Source organism: Palaemon carinicauda, chromosome 6, assembly GCF_036898095.1.
Source record: "Palaemon carinicauda isolate YSFRI2023 chromosome 6, ASM3689809v2, whole genome shotgun sequence".
Taxonomy (NCBI): Eukaryota; Metazoa; Arthropoda; class Malacostraca; order Decapoda; family Palaemonidae; genus Palaemon; species Palaemon carinicauda.
The window spans coordinates 24,157,582-24,181,598 of record NC_090730.1 but is presented as its reverse complement, the minus strand read 5'-3'; the positions used below and the strand labels follow the sequence as shown (position 1 = coordinate 24,181,598).

Sequence of the window (24,017 nt, the reverse complement as noted above, 5' to 3'; positions counted from 1 at the left end):
CAGGCAAGGCCCAAAGGGAAGAGGAAGAGAATTAGACCTTCTCCTTCCAAGAACGGGACAATTTCCTATATGGACTCGTTCCGTCTGATTCTAGCCGAGGCAGTGCCAAAGGAGGCACTTCACTCTTCTCGGTGTGATGCTTTTCCTGCCCCTGTGAAGTCCCATCTCTCCCGCAGGTCAGTGGAAACCGCAAGGCCTACACTGATGGAGGAGCTTCTGCCGAAAGATTTATTCACTATCCCAAAATCTTTGGCCAGGCCTCCCTTATCTCGTGCAGAGACTCAGAGAGAACCAGTCCTCCGTTGATCTTGATGACGACCTTGACCCACTCCGGGCTCCTATGGATGAGAGCTCGGAAGCGGATGAGGAAAATGATTACGAGGACGACATTTTGCCATCTGCCGCTAGCCCTAAAATGATGGAGGCGGACCGAAAAGAACATGCCTTCTGGCAGGTTTTAACCTACATCCAAACCATCAGTGGGCTGCCAGATCCATTGGCTGCCCCTCTTGTATATGGTCCTAGACCAGTTTTATGGCACTCAGAGACCCCTGATGACAAATGCAGTTTGCCTTGGTCAAAGGCGTAGACGAGTGCCAAGCAGAAGGCTGTGTCTCGGGTAACTGTTTCATCTTCCTCCCTTCGCACCAGCTCCTCCTCCAAACTCCTCCTTCCACCTTTTATCATGCAACAGAGGTATTATGAAATCCTCAATGAGTCGCTACTAGTTTTGCCTCTAGATCACTCTGTCTCGTTCTTGGCCTCCAAGATCCTGAACTAGGAAAAGGTCGCGAGGTAGACCATGGAGGCTACCTCTTGGCTTGATTTCTGGTTAGGATCTTTAGGACAATTGTGCTGGTCTCAGGACTGGTCCAAACAGTCCACAAGGAAGTCTTTGGAGACTTTCTTATTATGAGGCACTTAGGCCATCTAGTTCCTGTCTCATCAACTGGTGAACCTTTGGCTAACACCATCTTGAGGAGCCGGGCTGCCGTAATAGGAAAATTCCATAGAAAATTCCCTCAGGCCAAGGTAGCAAGGCTCAGGAATGCCCCCTTTGAGGGAAGTTCATGACTCAATCCTGAGGATGTCGAGCAGGTGGCTGAGAAGTGGAGAAAGTCCACTACGGACTCTCTCATTCACAGGGCCTCGACTTGAAGACCTTACCTTCCTCAGCCACAAAGGAATCCAGCTCCTAGACTGCCGATGAAAAAGGCTAGAGACCCTAAACAGCTGGGTCACAGGATGTCCAACAAGCCCTTTTGAGGTAGAAAGTCCTTCCGTGGTGGCAGTTGCAAGCGGGAGTCTGGCCGAGGCTGACCCCACTAGGACAGGCAATCCTCCCATATGTCCACCTGTAGGGGGATGCCTGAACAGCTGATGGCAAAGGTGGCTTCACCACGGGGCTGATCCCTGTACGGTCGAGGTGATCCGTTCTGGGTATTGCGTCCCGTTTGTACTATCTCTCCCCCCACTAATTCGAATGCCTCTCCCATCAGACTCCTATGCGAAGGGATCCGCAAAGGAGTCAGCCCTTCAGGGCGAAGTCCAGACCATATTGGAAAAGGGTGCTCTCCAAGAGGTCTGCTATAGGTCTCCAGGCTTTTACAGTCGACTCTTTCTTGTAGAAAAGGCGTCTGGAGGCTGGAGACCAGTCATAGATCTCTCCCCCTGAACAAGTTTGTCCAGCAAACTCCTTTCAGGATGGAGACTCCCGACACGGTCAGGCTCGCTATCAGACCAAAAGACTTCACGTGCACTCTAGATCTGAAGAACGCATACTTCCAGATCCCAATCCGTCCGTCTTCCAGGAAGTATCTAAGATTCTCCCTCGATCAAAAACTATACCAGTTCAAGATGCTGTATTTTGGTCTTTCCACAGCACCTCAGTCTTTCATGAGAGTGTTTGCCAGTTGTATCAGCTTGGGCTCACAGACTCGGCATCTGTCCCTTAAGTTATCTGGATGACTGGCTGATTCTGGCAGACTCAAGGCAGCCCTTCTCCGCCATTGAGGTGAGCTTCTTAGGTTTTGCCAAGATTTGGGGATCATGGTAAACCTCGTGAAGTCTCGTTTGATCCCCTCTCAAAATCTGGTACACCTAGGCATGCTATTGACACCGTAAGGCACCAAGTATATCCATCAAACGAAAGAATTTGGAGGCTGAGGAAGGTAGCACAGCACTTCCTCAGACGGGAAGAGCTCCCAGTGCAGAGCTGGGTGCATCTGCTTGGTTACATCTCTTCTGTGATATGTTTAGTTCCCAACAGCCGCCTCAGGATGAGATCTCTCCAGTGGCAGCTGAAATCCCATTGGAATCAGACCACCGATTCCAGGGAGAGACTTCTTCGCATAGGGCAAGAGGAACGGACGGACCTCAGATGGTGCTGACAGACCTACCTAAACCTCTGCAAAGGGGTCGATCTTCTCATTCTTCCTCGGAATTGATGCTCTTTTGAGATGCGTCAAAAGAAGGAAGGGGGCCCACATGTTGCACCGAACCATTTCCGGCCAGTGGTTCGAATCCGAAAGGTATTGGCATATACAGTAAACCTCTTAGAAATGAGTGCAGCTTTCCTCACCCTCAAACAGTTCCATCAGTTCCTAGCGGGACACTCTGCGATGTTGATGAGCGACAACACCATAATGGTTGCTTACCTAAACAAATAAGGGGGTACCTTTTCGCAGCTGCTGTGCCATCTAGCAGTAGAAATAATCAGATGGGTAGAAGGCAACTCAGTGTCCCTATTGGCTCGCTTCATTCCGGGCAAGCGTAATTTGCTAGTGGAAAGTCTGAGCAAAGCGACTCAGATAGTGGGCTTAGAGTGGTCTTTGAATCGTCTAGTAGCCAATAAAATCTTGACTTTGTGGGGTTCCACGACTGTGGAGATGTTCACAACGGCCCTGAACTTCAGGCTCCCGTTGTACTGCTCACAAGTACCAGAACCCAGGCTCTTTGGCAAGATGCATTCTAACATCATTGGAAGGAAATGGTCATGTACGCATTCACCCCATTTTGTCTGAGAAAAGTCCTCAACCAAGTATGATTAAGCAAAAACTTATAGCTCCGCTGTGGTGTTATGCAGAATGGTTTCCAGAGCTTCTGCAATTCCTTACGGAGACCCTGAGGGAATTCCCTCCACAACCCGATCAACCCAAACGACCACATGCTAACATCTACCACAGAGCCTTAGCTTTGCTTCGGCTTCACACTTGGAGACTGTCCAGCACCTCTTCTCACAGAGAGGCTTTTCACGAGTTGCTAAAAGGATGGCTGGACACCTTAGACGCCCAACAGTGTCAGTCTACCAAGCTAAGTGGTCAGTGTTTTGTGGCTGGTGTAGTGGAAGTGGTATCTCGTCCCTCAATGCCACTGTCTCAACCATAGCGGAGTTCCATATACACCTTCGGGAAGAAATGGTTCTCTAGATTTCGGCAGTGAAAAACTATCACTCAGCCTTGAGTCTTGCATTTAAAGTGAAAGAAGTAGATACTTCCTGCTCGTTGGAACTTTCCTTACTCATTCGGAGTTATTAGATTACTTATCCCCAGTCAGAACTTAGACCTCTTCCTTGGAAAGTGGTTCAGGTCTTTCAGTCCCTGAACGGTACACCTTACGAACCATTATGCCAGGCAACAGATCCCCACCTCATATGGAAGACGGTGATCATACTCGCTTTGACTTCAGCCAAGAGAGTTAGCGAACTTTACAGTCTATCTTTTGTCACCCCCCATTCAAGGAGATGGGGAGAAGTAATCCTCAGTTACATTCCTGAGTTTATTGCTAAGACTCAAAATCCGGGTGTACTGAATCCTAGGTTCGGTCCATTGAGGATTGTTGAGGATAGAGAATCTTCATTCTGTAACCGAAGATCGAGACCAACTGTTACTTAATCCAGTGAAGAGTTTGAGGTGTTACCTTAAGAGGACAGCAGCTCGCCTCCCATGTACAAGCACTGCTTGTCACCACGGGAAAGGTCAAGAGGAGGGTCACTAGAAATTCCATTTCCTCCTGGATACGGAAGACGATTGAGTTTCCTCTCAATCCAGACCCTCTTCCTTCCAAACAACCCAGAGCTCATGGCATCAGGAGCATTGCAACGTCCCTGACCTTCAATAAGAATTTCTTTGTGGTTTAGATATTGTAAGCAGGCGTGTGGAAACATCAGACAACCACGTTCACTGTCCACTACCTGCAAGACGTAACCTACAGGAACCTGGACAAGTTCTCCATAGGTCCTGTGGTGGCTGCACAACAAGTGGTTTAGACACCTCAAACTCCTTTTTGGACAAGTAGCAGAGGGTTGAGGTTACCCTGGTTAGTCTTGGGTGAATGAGTAGAATGACTGGCTCCTTCTTCCTTTCACCTTCTCCCCCCAGCACCATAGTCACTCAACATAAGCTGACATCACCTCTCTGCAAGTAAGACTCATTTCTCTTGTGTATCCAACGTCCCCAATACCTCTTCGAGGGAGGGTATTGGGTAAATTCTAAGGAGTCTCGGGTTGGTATTCAAGTTCCTACGTTAAAGATCAGCCACGTTGCTAGTTTCACGAACACAAAAACTTCTGCAGGCCGCTAATATCGCTTGCCCCAAATAGGGCATAGCACTAGAATTTAGTAAGGGTAGGGTTCCTACTACTTCAGGCTTACCAAAGTTTAGAGAACCCTGGGTCAGATACCAAAGCCAGTTGGTAAAGGACTTCCTCCCTCCTACGAGTGAGTCTACCCAATATAAATAGTAGGTTTGTATTTGTGCTGGAACAAATGACAAATTTGTTATAATTTGTATTTTTCCTAGCATACAAACATTCTACTATTTATACACATTGGCCCGCCAACCTGTCCCTCAGAAGTCCTGCCATTAAGCAAAGTGGTCACTCAACCTAGGTGTGTGAGTTAGCAGGGTACCCGGGCTACCCATCCCCACCTGCTAACTAGTGGGTGTGGTAGTTATCCCTCACTAGAAATTATCATGGCTAGTTCAGCTTTGCAAAAAACAATATAAATAGTGGAATGTTTGTATGCTAAGAAAAATACAAATGATTACAAATTTGTTATATTAAAACTGTATTTCCAAGATTTTGTTTGATTTTCACCTCACATCTAATTGCAAATCTTCCATATGAGCCCTATGGCTCATATGGAACTGTGGCTATCTTCATCTCTTTTGTACTCTCATTCATGTTGAACCTGCAGAGCATAATGGTTATTGCCGTCATACAGCTTTGAGTTTCTACTGTGTTCTTTGTAAAGGGATAGTGCAGCCCTTTTGTAATGTGATCTTCACAGGAATTAGACTTCATCATTTATGAAAATCCGAGGCATTTTTTATCAAATATGGACATTGAATGGATGCCTATGCATATAGCCCTTCTTAAAAGAGGCTTGCCCTTGGTTCTCGGAAATACTGAAAATATTTTTTAGTGAATTAAGAAATTAACACTGAATAATTTGATTTTAAATATTTCAATTTTCTTTTAGCTTCCAGGTTTGCTGAAATACTGAAAGATTGTATTGGTGTAGTGTAGTACTAGTCACTTATGACGTACCAGACACTGGCTGTGAGTCATATGTTTTTTCATTTTTGCTAGACTAACTCAAAGATCCAGCTGGCAGAGTGTGTCTACAGTAGTACCAGGTAATCAATCCCATTTCCTTCTGTTTCAAGCTACTGTACATGGATTAATATAGATGAAAAATGCCTCTTTACTTTCAGCTTTATGGTGCTATGTCCATCCAATTAAGTTCACGACCTCACTACCAGAACCTTTGTGTTCCTCTCCCAGTTGCTTGTTTTACAGTTTTTAAAAATGTGATAGCTATCTATCTCAGAGTCTTTCTGAAGCCTTTGTGCTTTTCTGAAATGATAAAAACTTTGCTTATTACAAAATGAAAATACTGTATAAAAAGATTGTACATACTATAACTTATTTGTGCATCTTCTGGAATATCTTTCACTTCAAAAGTTCAAACTTGCAGCGAATGTTTTTATAATGGACACACTGACATAAGTCTCTTTGTATCATATATTTATGAAAGACCTGTTTTAATGTTACTTTTCTTAAAATATTTAATTTTAATTTTTCATTACTTCTCTTGCTTATTTTCTTATTTCATCTCCTCTCTGGGCTATTTTTCCCTGTTGGAGGCTGTGGGCTTATTGCATCCTGTCTTTCCATCTCAGGTTGTAGCTTAATAATAATAATAATAATAATAATAATAATAAGAATGATGATGATAATAATAACCAGAAGAAAGAGGAACCACCTTCAGTAGTAGATGGCCACAGTTTATCTGGTTACCTTATGTTCCATGTTGACAAACTAACTATTTGGTGATTTGTTCGAAGTTTCTCCAAAACTTTAACATAATTTTAGGGGAAACTGATCATTCATTTGTTTTTATTTATGTAAGACAAAATTTAAGCTCAAATGCAGTCTTTACAGTTACCTGGTGAAAATCTATTTTCAGGTGTCCATCTGCTTAAATACAGATGTTTGTCACTGGCTGTGGGTAGCATTGCTTTCCCTTCCCCTCTTTAACCCTGAGTATCCAGAGCATCACAAGTGCTGTCAAGGTCAAGATTTTTGGCTGGGGGGGGGGCAAAATTAACTTTCCTGCAAAAAATTTTGTTTTGTGCCTTGATATGGCCAAACTATAACAGATATGAGCTTTTGGTGTATTGAATTCTAACAAGGAATGATTGAAATTTGTCATGATGTAAGCAGAATGTCTTTGCAATGCTTAAAAAGTACCATATTTAAAAAAGAAGGGAAACTCCGAAAATTATGAAAAAATATATTATTTTTGAAAAATATTCATGAAAATATAATGATTATGTTAGAGGATTACCTTTTATATGGAAATAATGTAGAAGTGGCTGATCTATCATGGTATATCAACGATTTTGATATAAATTTGATTAGTAATGAACGGTGATTGATTACATAATGCAATTGTTTTAGTGAGTTATGACATAACTAAGTATAAGGATAGAAAGTAACTGAAAATTGCATTAGAAAGCTAAATACATTTTATAAATAACACTTAAATTGAGCGGTGATCAATTACAAAATGTAAAATATTTTTACTGTACTGTCAGCAATGATATCATATGTTAACCTACTTATGTTGTCGTTTTATAGCATAACTAAGAAATGAAGATAGAAAGAAACTGAAAATTTCATTAGAAAGCTGAATACACTTCATATATAACACATAAACAAAAGTTCTATGTATTGTCTGAAAGAAATTGATCAAATGTAAAGCAGAGACAGATAATAAATTATTATTTTTATGTAACTAAATTTATGATACATTAATTTAGTTATAAATTTTCAAATTTTAAATTTTTCGTCTATTATGTGAAAATGCAAAGAATGCCTTTTCAAATGATGTAATAAACATGGCAACTGCAATTATTTGCAAATGCTTAAAACATGTGTAAAGAAAATGATCAATGCATGCATAAACTTATGAGTAAAATTGGGCATCAAACAGTTTTGTGGTGAACATCTATGTTGCCATTTTGCATAATAAATAAGTAATGAATAAGGCTATGAAAAAATGAAGATTGAGATGGAGAGCTGAATAAATTCTCTGTATAATTCATCAATAAAATTTATAGTTTTTCAGAAAAAAAAATAAATTCATATAGCAGACACAATAAATCTCTATTTTTATGAAACTAAGTTTATGATAGTAGGTAGTAGAATGGCCAGAGCACCAGCCACTCATTGTGATACTGCCTCTAGAGAGTTCATTTGATTGGCCAGACAGTAATACATTGGATCCCTCTCTCTGGTTACTGTTCATTTTTCCTTTGCCTTCACATACACTGAATAGTTGGGCCTACTCTTTCCACATTCTCCTCTGTCCTCATACACCACAACACTGAGATTACCAAACAATTCTTCACTTAAGGAGTTAACTACTGCATTGTAGTTGTTCAGTGGCTGCTTTCTTCTTGGTAAGGGTAGAAGAGAGACTTTAACTGTGGCAAGCGGCTCTTCTAGGATAAGTCACTCCAAAATCAAACCTTTGTTCGCTAGTCTTGGGTAGTGCCATAGCCTCTGTACCATGGTCTTCCACTGTCTTGGGGTGGAGTTCTCTTGCTTGAGGGTACACTCGAAAACACTATTCTTTCTAATTTCTCTTCCTCTTGTTATTTTGAAGTTTTTATAGGTTATATATGAAGGATTTATTTTATCATTATTCGTAAACTTCTCTTGTGGTATACAGTATTTCCTTATTTCCTTTCTAGTATATTTCTTTCCCTCACTGAGCTATTTTCCCTGTTGGAGCCCTTGCGCTTATCCATACCATATACCAAAGGCACTTCCCCCAACTTTGGGGGGTAGCCGACAACAACAAGAAACAAAACAAAAAAGGGGACCTCTACTCTCTACGTTCCTCCAGCCTAAACAGGGACTCAGCCCAGTTCAGCTGGTACTGCTAGGGTGCCACAGCCCAACCTCCCACATTTCCACCACAGATGAAGCTTCATACTGCTGCTACCTCCGCGGTCATCTAAGGCACCGGAGGAAGCAGCAGGGCCTACCGGAACTGCATCACAATCGCTCGCCATTCATTCCTATTTCTCGCACACTCTTTTGCCTCTCTCACATCTATCCTCCTATCACCCAGAGCTTTCTTCACACCATCCATCCACCCAAACCTTGGCCTTCCTCTTGTACTTCTCCCATCAACTCTTGCATTCATCACCTTCTTTAGCAGACAGCCATTTTCCATTCTCTCAACATGGCCAAACCACCTCAACACATTCATATCCACTCTAGCCGCTAACTCATTTCTTACACCCGTTCTCACCCTCACCACTTCGTTCCTAACCCTATCTACTCGAGATACACCAGCCATACTCCTCAGACACTTCATCTCAAACACATTCAATTTCTGTCTCTCCATCACTTTCATTCCCCACAACTCCGATCCATACATCACAGTTGGTACAATCACTTTCTCATATAGAACTCTCTTTACATTCATGCCCAACCCTCTATTTTTTACTACTCCCTTAACTGCCCCCAACACTTTGCAACCTTCATTCACTCTCTGACGTACATCTGCTTCCACTCCACCATTTGCTGCAACAACAGACCCCAAGTACTTAAACTGATCCACCTCCTCAAGTAACTCTCCATTCAACATGACATTCAACCTTGCACCACCTTCCCTTCTCGTACATCTCATAACCTTACTCTTACCCACATTAACTCTCAACTTCCTTCTCTCACACACCCTTCCAAATTCTGTCACTAGTCGGTCAAGCTTCTCTTCTGTGTCTGCTACCAGTACAGTATCATCCGCAAACAACAACTGATTTACCTCCCATTCATGATCATTCTCGCCTACCAGTTTTAATCCTCGTCCAAGCACTCGAGCATTCACCTCTCTCACCACTCCATCAACATACAAGTTAAACAACCACGGCGACATCACACATCCCTGTCTCAGCCCCACTCTCACCGGAAACCAATCGCTCACTTCATTTCCTATTCTAACACATGCTTTACTACCTTTGTAGAAACTTTTCACTGCTTGCAACAACCTTCCACCAACTCCATAAAACCTCATCACATTCCTTGCGCTTATAGCATCCTGCTTTTCCAACTAGGGTTGTAGCTTAGCAAGTAATAATAATAATACAGTGATAATAATCATAATAATAATAAAGCATTTTATATTGAAATTATCAATTTTATATTTTCTGTATACCATTTGAAAATACAAGGAATGTCCTTTCAAATGGTATATGAAATTATGGCAATTGCAATTATTTGCAAAGACAAACCCGCACAGAAAACATTATCAATGCACTCGTAAACTTCGAGGTTAAGGCGGTCTAAACGCGTCTAACCGTAAACACAAAATCTGTTAAATTTTGCGTAATAAATAAGTAATAGACCTGTTTGCGATGTCTCTGAACTGTAAAATTCCAGTGTACTGCTCGCCAGTACTAGAACCACAGGTAGCTTTTCAGGATGCCTTTAATCACTAGTGGGACAATCTAGACGTACATGCGTTCCCTGTTCTGCCTGATGAGGAAACTCAACAAGTGAGATCATAACACAATCTTTCTATGACTGATATCTCCACTGTGTAGCTAGCAGAATGGTACCCAGACCCTCTACGTTTGCTGATAAGAAGTTCCGAGGGAGCTTCCTCCTTTACACGACTTTCGTCAACCACATCCCAAGATCTTCCACAAGACAGTTGGATCCCTACAACTTCATGCCAGGAGGTTATCCACCATCTCCTCTCTTTGAAAAAATTTTCACATCCAATTGCAAAACACATGTCTGAATACCTCAGGAGGGCCTGCCATCGCCGTAAATCAGGTAAAGTGGGTAATATTTTGTGGTTGGTGCCATGGAAGGGGTGTCTCTCCACTCGAAGCAACTACGTATACCCCTGGTTGCCAAGTTTTTGTTATACCTTGAGAAGGGAAAACTCTTCTCAGTCTTGACGTTGAACGGCTATTACTCAGCCTTAAGCCAAGTCTTTAGACTGAGAGGGGTTGATATTTCATCCTCGATGGATTTTTCCTTGCTTATACGGAGTTTTGAACTAACTTGTCCTTCATCAGAAGTGAGACCACCTCCATGGAACATAGTCAAAGATCTGCATTCCTTGGAGGCAGCTCCCTACGAACTGTCGAGTGGAGCATATCAGAACTTGACTCTTGGATTGGTTTTTCTTTTCGCCCTGCCCTCTGCAAAAAGGGTCTCTGAGTTGCACGGTCTCTCCTATGACATCGTCCACTCAAGGGGATGCGACAGGTTACACTCCTCTTTGTCCCTGAGTTTATTGCTAAGACTCAGAATCTGGCTGTAGTGGACCTTAGGTTCGGGCCCTTTCTGATTTTGAATCTTTGGGAAGTAACTGACATTCCTGATCAGCTGTTACTATGCCCCGTAAGAGTGGCGATGCACTATCTCAAGTGCACGAGAGAAGCTTGCCTTCAGGTCATGTGTCTGCTTGTCAATATGGGCCGGGTCAAGAGGAGAATTTTGAAGAATACCATCTCCTCTTGGGTTTAGCATGTCATCGACCACACACACAATCCTCCTTCCATGATTAAGAGCTCATGTTGTCCGGGGCACATGTACATCCCTGGCACTCAGAATAAACTTCTGTGGGGTGCATGTGCTTTAGAACTTGTGGTAGCTGCTCAACAATTGATATAGCTACCTTATCTCCCTTGTAGGACTAGTAGCAGTCGGTCGAGGACAGATATTTCAGTGGTGTTAGTCTGGGACGAATGTACAGGAATGATGGCCTTTTCTTTCTTTAATATACCCTCTTTTAAGGCCCAGCATTCGTAGACTGCAACCTGGCCTCCGTCCGACTGCAGGTAAGCCCCATTTTCATTTAGTGGTCTGAATATATCTTTTGTGTATTTTGTTACGTCCCAACCTCCTTGCGAGGGGAGTTGGGTAAAGTCTGGGTCTCAGTGTGCAAGAGTGTCAACCAACTCTTTATACTTACCTAGCTAAAGTCATAGTGCGAATTTCCACTTACTCATCATGGTTGCACAGGTTGTCAACCCTTTGGCATTGACAGGCCAATAGTTCTTGAGGGGTGAAGAAGCTCTTCCTATGCTTTATTGAGCTTGGATTTGTATTTTGTGTCAAAGTTCTTCAGCCAGTTGGAATAGGACTTCCACCCATGTTAGGGTGAGCCTCCTACGTAAAGAACAAAGGTTTGTATTTGTGCAGGAACACATGACAAATTTGGAGGTAATTTGTATTTGTTCCTACACTAGATACAAACTCTCACTCTTCACTATAGGAGATATTCTAGCGTGGGCTGGAAAATACGGCAGAAAAAGCTTAACAAGGTCGTTAACGACCGGGCAAGTAATTACCCACCTGTCAGTGGTGGGGGACCGCCGGTCGGTAGCTGCTGTTTACCTTCAATCGAACTCTAGCCGTCGCAGTGGTAACACCACTGCTCCTGCTTTATTTGCCGGCAGACTAGCCTTTCTTATTTTGAGTTTTGATTAATCCTTTTTCTTTTTCTTTGTTAGATGATGATGTCCTCTATTTTGAGGAAGTGTTCATGGCGCCTTTATGTCACCGCTGGATGTGGATCCTCTTTCCCTATGCCCCGTTACATAGGTCATGGGTGTTCTGCTACCCTGCGGAAGATGGGTTCCCTGCCAAGTATGTAGAAGTGGTCTTCGCAGTACCTCCTCCTCCTCCTCCTCCTCCACTTCATTGTCCTCCCCTCTTCGGAGGCTAGGAGGGAGAGAGAGAAGAGGAAAAGGAGAGCTCGCACTCCTTTGCCCAGTCGTTCTCTCCGGAGTCATAGGCGACATAGGAAGAGACTAATCGTTCTTGCTCTTCCTCGCCTTCTGTCTCTTCACGAGATGTCTCGCTGCAAGATCAAGCGCTCTCGTCACAAACTTAAGAGCTCTTCCTCCTTACCCTAACATAGGGCATCAAGAGTGTATGTGCCAACATGCGCATACGTTCCAACAAGAGCATAGCTCCATCATGTGCCATGCGCTCACCTGCGCTCCTGCGCACAAACTCCTGCACGCCATCAATCTTCTGCGCAATGGCGCTCTCCTGCGCGCCAGTGCTGTCCTATGCGCTCCCACGCGCCAACATTCTCCTGCACGTGCACATACGCGCCCAACACCTCACTCTCCTACCCGCCATACTGCGCACCATCCTACGTGCCAGGTAAAACCTGCGCGTCAACTTTCTACTGTTAGAAAGACTTCTGACTAGTCAGCCATGTTGCCTTCTCCCGCGCGCCAACCCTTACCAACGCGCCAGCGCTTATCATCGCGCCAACCCTTATCATCGCGCCAGCGCTTAACAACACGCCAGCACTTACCGGCGCGCCAACCTTCTCCCGCATCCGCAAGGATATGCGCGCACGCCCGCGTGCCCCATATGATTCCACTATGCACGCGCTAGGAATTTTCTCCTGTGCGTGCGCCCTACGGATGGCACAGACATGCGAGAACACTCTCCCGCACGCCCGTTTACGCCTTCACCTAGATATTCTCGCCGAAGAGACAGGCGAAATAAGAAGAGACGTTACCATTCTCGCCTTCTGTCTCTCCCCAAGACTTCTTGCCTCGAGATTATATACGCTCGTGCCACAAATCTGAGAAGAACGCTCCCTCTCGTCGTTGTTCTGCCTCGCTGTTGTCATCGTGTGAGGGATCATCTAAGAAACCAGGAGCGCGGCCAAGGGCAAAGCACGTCCTAATCTCGAACCCTCTTCTTCGCATAATAGTTTGAGGGTCTCCGTCCGCTCTAGAAAAGTCAGATAGAGCGCTTCTCCTTACTTCAATCTCTATCTTCAGAAAGATCGCTCTCGCCTTTGAATTCTCGATCTCTGACCCTTTGAGGTCTCGAGACAAGGAAACATCGGTTTCCCGGTGCGTTATACCTTCGTTTTCTCACTCATACTTCTAAGTGACTGACTAGTTGTTCAAGAATTATGTATTCTAGCACTTTTGAAACATACGATAGATTCAAATTAGGTCTATAGGAGCTTAATTCCTGGTACATATTCTACTTTGACGGAAAAATCTTTTTATGAAGCTTAACAATATGAGGCTAAGCTCCTTTCTAGAAAGAAGTGGTCCATTTCAAGGTATTAAGGGTTTTATGGCCATGTGTCACATCACACAACTCAAACAGGTTCAGATTTTATTATGACTAGCTAAGCTACGACCCTAGTTGAAAAAGCAGGATACTATAAGTCCAAGGGCTCCAACAGGGAAAAATAGCCCAGTGAGGAAAAGAAATAAGGAAATAAAAAAAAGTATATGAGAAGAAATGAACAATCAAAATAAAATATTCTAAGAACAGTAACATCAAAACAGATCTTTCATCTATAAACTATAAAGAGAGACATGCCAGCCTGTTCAACATTAAAACATTTGCTGCAAGTTTAAATTTTTAAAGTTCTACCGATTCTACTACCCGATTAGGAAGATCATTCCACAACTTTGTCACAGCTGGAATAAAACTTAGAATACTGTGTAGTATTGAGCCTCATGATGGAGACGGCAAGACTATTAGAATTACCTACGTACCTAGTGTTATGAACAGGATGGTATTATCTGGTAAGATCTAAATGTAAAGGATGGTCAGAATTATGAAAAATCTTATGTAACATGCATAACGAACTAATTGAATGACAGTGCCAGTGCTTAATATCTAGATCAGGAAGTTTAATAAGAAATTTATTAGACCGTAAGTTCCTGTCCAACAATTTAAGAAGGTAATCATCAGCAGAAGAACAAACAGGAGAAAAATAATTTAGAACATTTTGAAAATCTTTGTTAGAGTGAGGTTGTTCTCGTGGCAACAAAACAGACAAGCTCAGCTCCCCGCACAACGATTTTTCTAATCGGGGAAGGTTTGTTCCCAGTACTTGACTTCTTACTTCGCAAACTAGGCAAGGGCATATTGGTAAGCCTACCCTTCCCCCGAGGGGAAGGTTTTTAGTACTGTACTGTTTCTCCCAGTGGGCACAGCGGGGAAATAGAATGCACATCTTACATTGAGAAAGATCCTTGTTGACTGTTTGAACATTACATCTCTAATGTGCGACCCAACCTCTTAGAGAAATTCAGTTGGGAGTCAGTCTTTGATTATAGAAACAGTATCTGCCCATAGACAGAATCCAAGCAATGTTACCACCAAAGCATCTTGGGAATGTCCTCAGGCAGGAAGTGACAAAGGGAAATGCCCCCTTCTTGATCAGCATTGTTTGTGCTCAGTCTCACCTGGAACTGATCACCTGGACAGGATTGTAGGCTCTTTGGCAGGAGTTGCCTCTGAGGATTCAGTTGTCTAAATTCTGTAACAGGCAAAGGGGAAGCGGCACTAGCAGCGTGTGCGGAAAACTTTTGCTAGTACTTCTTCTCTCTCCCCCCCAAAAAGAGATTGTCCAGGAAAAGGGAAGGAAGGGTGGCACTTAGTCTATACAAAAAGTTGTGAAAACAGATGTTTCTTCCCACAATGGGACAACTTTCACCCCTCACTCCTCCCGGCACAAGACCATGCACAGGTAACAGATGTGAAGACACCTCCACAGGGTTGTGGTGGCTGATGTGATAACGTCGCTGACTGGTGAATGCCAGACTGGGCTTAGAACCCGCTCAAACTCGTTAATTTCTTTGGTTGTTGCAACCTCACCATCCTTGTGAGCTAAGGATAAGAGGTTTGGGGGGAGCCTATAGGTCTGCTGAGTCATCAGCAGCCATTGCCTGGCCTTCCATAGTCCTAGCTTGGGTGCTGATCATATGAATATAAGGTCAGTCTCTAGGGCATTGTCCTACTCGATAGGGTAATGTCTCTCCCTTACCTCTGCCATTCATGAACGGCCTTTAAACAGAGAAACCAAACATTCCCTAGGTTAGTGTGTGTTAATGTTTATTCTTGTTATTGGATAACTCTTGGCACTAACACAAGGAGGGAAGTTCCTAGAACCTGGCACTTTCTCTCCCACACGGAGAGAAATGGTAAGAGTTACACTTGTGTAGCGCCTGTTGATCGAACTTCCTGGAATTCTATGATGACGTCTTCTAGTCATTCTCCCTCAGAGGTGAAAACTCTGCGAAGACGGGGTCGGAAAGAATGGGGTACTTGAAGTTCATCTTCTCTGGAGTTGTGTAGCCGATGTCAACTTTCTCACAGGAAGGGAGTTGCAACAAAACAGCCAGGTGAACTTCCTTGGCACCTTCTGTGATTGGCAGACAATGAAAGAAAGAATTCAGGTGGTGCCCCCTCCCCTTTACTTGGTGGTACAGGAACTTTTCTGCCAATGGAGCACCAGTAATATTCGAAGAAAACCACTTTCTTAGGTTCATGTTGTTGGCAACACACACGAGGAATAGGACAGCAACAGACATGCCAGCTGACAGGAACAAGTATGTTGGATAATGGCAGGTAACTTTGTAAACTGTAACATAAATATAGTTATCAGAATCACTGCACATCCTTGCTTCTTCATTAACATACACCAAACACAACTGCAAGACCATTTATTAAAATTGAAAGAAAAAGTAAAAACTGAAGACAGCCAGATGAGGATGTCAAGAAGTACATCAGTACTCTGGCAGCTGAAGTGAAAGTGAAAGTAGGGCTAGCTACCTGTTGGTTGGGCAGGGCCTATCTGCCACCAGACAGCAAGTTGTGTTTACCTCATTTAAAAGCCTAACAGCTGTTTCCAGATTTGCTAAAGTTGTACTGCTATTACTGCTATTAAAGGTCAAAGATTTGTATTTATTACGTATAGGAACAAAGAAGCGTTAAAATATTTTTTTCAAAGTCACCGTTCAATCTACATTATGCAAATGGGGTGTACTTCACCAGTTCCTTACCTGCCAACATTGAATTACCTTGTTGGCAAACTTTAACAATTGTTTCCAGCTTGTTCTGAGGAAAATTCGTGAACAAAAGGTGAGGTCTGTATAATCAGCAAAATCAAAAATTGCTTTAAAAATTTCATATCTACTACAGTCCTTTTTCTCTTGATCTATCGTATGCTGATTTGTTTCTTTAATTTTTCTTATTATTAGAGAAATGTACTTTAATATATATACTGTACAAATGTTTCATGGTGACCACTGACATTTCTGAAATCAAAATATTACGGCAATAAAGATGGTTAAATAAAATAAGATTCTTCCAAAAACCATTTTACTGAAATTTTAAAAATACAAATACAAAAGGCTTATATATCCATGATGATTTAAATTTAAGAATTATAATCCCATTAAACACTTTCCTAACACTGTACAAGATACATTTGCTGTTTGAAAAATCACTGCATATTATTACCGTCTGTATTTTTCAAACCAAAGGGCAGTATGAATCATTCCATCTAGCTCCACATCTACTTTACTCAGAGGGTGGCAATCATCATAGAGATGGAGTCTGAAATGAAAAACAACAATTTTAATAATAAAATTTCTTATTTCTAGTGAGGTCATGAAAAGTTGATATGAGGGGATTGATATAACTGAAGCTGAGGAAGAAATTGATGTGCTCATGAAGAAATTCAGTGTGTTTGAAGTCGAAACTATCATTAAAAACCTCAGGAGATGGGAAGCCACCGATACGATGGAATTGCTACCGAGATGATATTGGGCAAAAATGAAGTGACCCCCAGAATACTTACAAGATTATTTTGTGGAATGTGGTGTGAAAAGGCAAAACCTGATGAATGTGAGCTGGGAGCGTTTATGAAAATGGCAAATATGGAAACTTGACTGATAGCAATAATTACAGAGGTATCACACTTATGTCAGTTGTCATGAAAATATATAATAAGCTCATTGTAAATACTAGAGAGAAAGATTGATTCAGAAAAGGTAGAAGTGTACTGACCAAATTTTCATTTTAAGACATGTTATACAGCAATGTCTAGCATATAGAAATCCACTTGTTCCCATACTAACAAACCTTCCGTTATTTATGTGGATATTCTTTCAGCGGCAACTAGAGGTAGCCATTAGACTTCAATTGTGAGGTGGCAACCCTGCCTAACCGCTTAATCGGGTAGGCAGGGGGTGCTGGGGGGGTACCTAGCCGCCTCTATATATACTCTCACAGCAGTGAGGCGTCACTTTTTCTTTTGGCTAAGTAGAGATCGGACGTGTCCGCTCTCCTCCTGACTGTCATTGGACTTGTTAATTTTTGCTTTCTCTTTGCAAGTGTGCGTGTCTTCTTCTGCGATTGTCTTAACCATGCGAACGTGTCCAGGGTGAGAGGGTGCCTCGTGCGGGACCTTCATGTCGTCGTTAGAGACCGACCCACACTCCTGTGTCCTACGTGTTGAGGGCATCGTTGCGAGCAGGGTTCGGCCTCTGTAGAGTGTAGGGAGTGGTCTGCCTCCCAGTGGGAAAAATTTGGGCAGCGTAGGAAGAACATTAAGCACGATCGTTCTCCGTTAGGGGCAAGTGAATTGAATTGAATATAGGATTTAGGCATTAAGCCAAGCACTGGGGCATCAAAGGCCATTCAGCACTATATAACGAAAATCATTCAATCATATCTGTACACTCACACCATTTAGTATCATTTTAACCTTTAATACAAATCGTAACACATTCATACAATAAAATCTAGATGTGAAATAAATAGGGATTAAAAGTTAGGGGCAAGTGGTGCGCGTTCTTCTTTTCGCACCCCAAAATCTCTCTAAAAAGGTCCTTGCGCGCGCTCTCTCGAGAGACGCTCAAGTGCAAATTGCTTAACTCCTTGGCAACCCCGGGGTACTGGGGGTTGTTACTTCTCCTCCAGATGCTGGCGAGCCTTTCTCCCTTTCAGATCTGCTACAGGTGTGGTCGTCCTTAGTGATTTCGGGACCCCCTTCGAAGGAGGAGCTGTCGCGCCTTCTTCAGCGTGGTGCCAGGAGGGATCCTTCTCCGGAGCCGTCGACATCTCACGCTTTGGATCTGTGAGAGGTCCATCTGTCGCCTTCCCCTGGCCCTTCCACGCATGGAGAAATTGATCGTTCGCATTTGCCTCTCTAACGATCCCCTGCTGACGACGAACCCTCTTTCCATCCTGGGACCTCGTCGTCCTTCAACCCTCTGTTTCTTCACACAGGAACCCTCAGGTTGCAAATGAGGATCTTTCAGGGATCAGCGCACCTTCCACCTCCAGCACTAGGGGACAAGCATCGCCATCGCCTCGCCCTTCTGGACCTTCTTCCCCTGATCGCCACTCGCGACAATCGGAAGATTGTAATGATCGTACGTCATCATGATCTCATCATGATCAGAGCGCTCTTCGCCTAGAAGACGCTCACGTTCTAGAGCTTCGCGCTCACGAGACTGTAGGTCTCAACACTCTGCTCACAGGCGTTCCTCTTCACGAGGACGAGTCTCGCAATCTCGTTCTTAACGATTTTGAGCAAAGTCTAGACCTAGATCCAGACGCTTGCGTTCTAGATCGTCACAATCTAGATCATGAGGACGGTACTCGAGCTTGCGAGGACGACGCTCGTGTTCACAAGGGCGGCGTTTGCGTTTGCGAGGATGACGCTCACGTTCACAAGGGCGGCGTTTGGGTTCACGAGAACAACGTTCTCGTTCACGAGACCAACGCTCACGTTTGCAAGATAGGCACTCGTGGCGTTCATGCCGTTCTTGAACGAGAGCTAAACGCACCCGTTCACGAACCTCGCGTTCGCGATCAAGGTCTAGACATTCCTTGTCTAGAGGTAGAGGTAGGGGTACGCGCAGTCCATCAGCAAATAGCCCTTCAACCAGACCTTCCAAATGAACACGGACCGAACCTAATGATGAGAACGACCACTCCTCAGACAGGCGTCCAGCTAAAACCTCGGTGCCTTTCACAGCATGGGGAGTTTTAAAAGAAGAGCTCACTTACGCGACACTTGGAAACGCGTTCTCCATCTAGAGTAGTCCCTACTCAGAGGCCTCCTCTGCAAATTTTGTCGGGCGTAGATGCTCCTCTGGGGCAGCAGAAAAGTGCTAGACCTTTCTCTACAACTGTGGCTCCTGTTGCAAACACCTCTGCTCGCGAATCACATCTGTTGACGCGTGAAATTCGCGATTTCACAAGCAAATCGTAGAATTTCACGAGCAATTTGCTAGTAGATGTGTTGAAATTGCGAGCAAGTGCTCATCCAACACCTTCATCTCGCCCTTCTGTGTCTTCCACCTTGAGCGGAAGAGCAACATCCTTCCCAGAAGGGTTCAGAAGTGTTCAAGGATCCTCCTAATAGGTTCGCAAATGTGCCTATTAGCCCGGACCTTCCTCTGCGTATGAAGGAATGTGTTCCTCTGCTTCAGAGGTTATCTCCTCTGTCGACTATCAATCCTTCTGGAGTTACACCTAAAGGACACTTTTCTAGGGACCTCCAGAGGTTCAGAGCTTCCTCCATGGGCGTCGACTTTCATGTCCACTATCCTGAAGGCTCTGAAGGTGGCGCCTCCACTGCTGTTATAGTCAGGGCAACCTCTAGAATCCCTGTGGAACCCTCGTCAAGCTCGTCAGTTGGGAGTCAAGACCCTAGGAGGAGGTTGACGGCAGAAAAATCGTACAGATCACCTCCACCCCGATCGCATGCTGAAGGCCATGCTCCTTCTGATTCTTATATGGCCAACTTACCTTTCATGCCAGTGAAAGCAAAGGAAGTCATAACAAGAAGCAGAAGAAACAGATGAGAGGCGTAACTCCACCACACGACATCATCCATCCTAGGACAAGTACGGAGATAGGCTCACTCAGGGAGATCGCACTCAATCCCTTCAACTCTCAAGACATTGAGGCAGTGCCTCCGGATCAAAATCCAGTTTCTGTATCTCCTCTAAAGGAGGAGCTCCCAGCTCCTACTGCCAAGGCTTTGTCTAAGTCCTAGAAGATCTTGCAGGTTCACTCTCCTAAGACCGCAGAGGAATGTCCTGTGCATGAGAGGCTGAGGCACAGATGCAGTCCCCAGTAGCAGGCCCATCCACAGTTTTAGTTGACGACCCTGACCTACAGTACCTCAGGCTCTGGAGGTGGACAACCCCTTAGACTTGGAGGATGAGAATCTTCCAAAGGCGGCCAGTCCAAACTATCATTTCGAACAGGAGAGACGCGAGTCGGAACATACCTTTTGGCAGGTCCTCACCTGTATGAGGACCATCAACAGGCTGTCCATTCCTGGTTCCACCATCCAGGAAGTGAAGGATATGGTTCTCGACATAATATCCGAGACCCAGAAGCCTCCAGGTCCAGTGCAGCTTTACCCTGGTCCAAAGGTCTCACAGCTGCCAAAAGGAAAGCTATCGCTCAGATAGCTGGAACTTCTAGTTCCTTGAGGGAAGGTTCCTCCTCTCAGTCTCTTCCACTTCCTTTTGTGTTTCAAAGAAAGTATTACGAGATCGAAGAGGAACCACATTCCACCATGACCCTCGACCCTTCGGTAGAGTCCCTAACAAAGGCCGTTCCCGTTCAAACCCTCTCCTCTCTGAAGGCCTCACTATCGCCATTTGAGCTCCTAAACATAGAGAGAGGCACGAAGTACGCCATGCAGGCTACTTCGTGGCTGGATCTATGGTTGGGATCCTTTGGCTTCATGGTTCACTCTCACAATCTGTTGAAAGAGTCGGCCAGGAAAACGGAGTCCTTCCTGTTGTCAGGTACCAGGACTCTTTGAGTTTTTGTCGCACCACATTGTCAACCTATGGGCGAACGCTATCCTCAAGAAAAGGGATGCCGTCATAGGTCGGTTCCACGAGAAGGTGCCGAAACTGGAGGTCTCTCGGTTGAGGAATTCCACCCTCGGGTGTTCTCTCTCTTCGTTACGGAAGAGATAGAGAGGGCTGCTGAGCGATGGAGGAAGTCGTCCAACAATTCTCTCCTCCATAGGGCCATGACATCTTAGTCCTAAGGTAGTCCTTCTCAGTCTTCCCACCCTCAGCAAGCACATACTCACAAGTCAACTTCCAGGTCCACGGGACCTTCAAAGGTGTCTAAGCCGCCCTTTCAGTCCAAGTCCTTCAGATCAGTTGTTACTTTGCCCAGTGAGGAGTTTGAGATACTATCTTAAACGCACTGTAGCAACACGGCCCGGACTAACATCTCTGTTTGTTAGCTCAGGGAGAGTAAAGAGGAGGATCACCAAGAACACAGTTTCTCCTGGATTCGCCAAGTGATAGAAAGAGCCTTGGCTCATGATTCGCCTCAGGCTCATCGACCTAGAGCCCATGACATCAGGGGAATTAGTACATTCCTGGTTCTCCAAGCAGGCGTGTGGAAAAGACAAACCACCTTCACAGCCCCTTACCTTAAAGACGTGACCTACAGGAGACTCGATACGTTTACTATCGGTCCTGTGGTGGCTGCTCAACAAGTGGTTTAAGATACCTCAAGCGCCTTGATGGACAAGTCGCAGTTGGTTGAAGGCATTGCTTACCAGGGTTAAGACTGGGATGAATGAGAAGAATGTTTGGATTTCCTTTCTTCATCTTCCCCTCCCTTCGGGTACAGCACCATGAGTCCCTCTGCAAGCTGGCTTCAACCTCTGCAGTTAATTATCCCTTCCCTAGTGTAGCCTAGTGTAAGTTATAAATTGCTGTACTTTCTACGTCCCCGCCATGGGATACATCTTGTTGTTTTCCTATATAAACTCACAGAAGTTCATACAAACAACAACCTCTATTTTACTACATTGCACAGGCCACGAGTATACTCACTTTGTATATTTCAGAGGTGTCAAAGTTTTCCCTAGACCACAGTCATTTACTGTACTAGGTAAAATCGGGTCAATGTCCATGCCAGATCTAAGACTGCCACCCACCTAAGAGCGAGTTGTCCACATAAATAACGGAAGGTTTGTTAGTATGGGAACAAATGAACAATTTGGAGATAATTTGTATTTTTCCCTAACTAATACAAACCTGGAGTTATTTATATAAATTGGCCCACCATAGCCTGTCCCCCAGAAGTCCTGCCTGCAATAAAAAGTGACGTCTCTCACCGCTGTGAGAGTATACTGTATATAGAGGCGGCTGTGTATCCCTCAGCCTACCCGCTTAAGCAGGGTTGCCACCTCGCAATTAAAATCTAATGGCTACCTCCAGTTGCTGCTGAAAGAATATCCACATAAATAACTCCAGGTTGTATTAGTTAGGGAAAAATACAAATTATCTCTGAATATGTCATTTTCGATGGCATTTGTGGACTATGAAAAACAATTTGATAGCATGCACTGGTGAATTTTGTGGAGAGTCTTGTGGTATTATGGAGTTCCTCTTGAATAAATTTGATTAAGTCTGTTCATGAGCATAGCAATTACAAAGTTAAAGTTAGTGAAGTCCTATCAAAAGAATTTCCAGTGAACAGCCAATTACGCCAAGGGAATGTATTGTCACCTATGTTTATCCTTCTCATAGATTTTGTAACACAGATGGGGATGGTGGAAAAGTATTGGACTGGTTTCGTAATAAGAAATTAGCTGACCCAAAGGTATGCTGATAACGCTGTCCTTATTAGCAGAACACAACAGGATTTGCAATGCTTGCTTACCAGAATGCTTGAAATATCATAAGAGGTTGGGAACTGGCCTCTACAAGGAACTAGAAGAGTTGGAAGACCCAGGCCTACATGGCTGAGGACTATGAAGCGTGAGGTAGGAGATAATAAATGGATAAGAATACAGTAGATTTAAAAGCTCAAGATAGTAAAGACTGGCAAAATCTAACGGAGGCCCTAGCATCAATAGGCATAGGAGATGATGATGGTGACTTCTATTGCGTTTTCTTCAGAAGCTTAGTTTACTCAACTTTTACATGTAATTTTTTTTTTTTTAAATATATTTTCTTTCCCTTTAATAAATACATGTCCTTAGTAGAGGAATAAACATTCTTCAGTTTTGAAATCGAAATTATCCCATCCTCTTGACAACATGAGGCAGTGGGTAGGCATATATATATGAACATCAGGCAAGTACAGAAATAAGAAATTTTATCATTAAAATTCTGTTTATTTCTATGAACCTCCCCTGAAGTTCATAATGCTGACTCTCACACTGCTGGAGGTTGGATATCATTGAAGGAAAGAGACAGGATAAATTTAATTAAAAGCAATATACTGTACCATGGTCAAGTTTTATTAACCTGGTCTAGATTACTTCGTAACTCCGGATTGTTTACTAAAGCTATTTTAAATACTGGACTGAAGATCGTCTCTAAGTGGTAGTTCAAGATTAAGTGATACTTTTGATTTATTCCAAATCTATTATTAAATTAAAACTCCATACACTAATAAAGAAGTTATAAATTAACTGAATTAAAAATTATTAATCTATGGCTCTGCAGCCACTATGGGCCTAGGGCCTAGCAATCTTCATAAGCAAACAATTTCTTTAAGATAATGATTAACAAAAACTGACTTGGTACAACATTGAGCTGCTGTTAAAACTTTCCAAAGAACTACTGCAAAATTTAAAGGAATGATCTACACTACTAATATATATACGTTCACTTTCAAACCTTTT

The 24,017-nt window shown here is 43.7% G+C and overlaps 1 protein-coding gene across 3 annotated transcripts in view; it reads right to left on the bottom strand.

Annotated features, from left to right (window-relative positions):
* Window positions 1-16,682: 16,682 nt before the first annotated feature.
* LOC137642513 (acylamino-acid-releasing enzyme-like) overlaps window positions 16,683-24,017 on the bottom strand; it is a 137,265-nt gene continuing 129,930 nt past the window's right edge. For all 3 annotated transcript variants that reach the window (XM_068375143.1, XM_068375144.1, XM_068375145.1), the window contains one exon: window positions 16,683-16,936. In XM_068375143.1, the coding sequence (XP_068231244.1) occupies window positions 16,837-16,936 (100 nt within the window). In that variant the 3' untranslated portion in view covers window positions 16,683-16,836. The remainder of the gene's footprint in view (window positions 16,937-24,017) is intronic.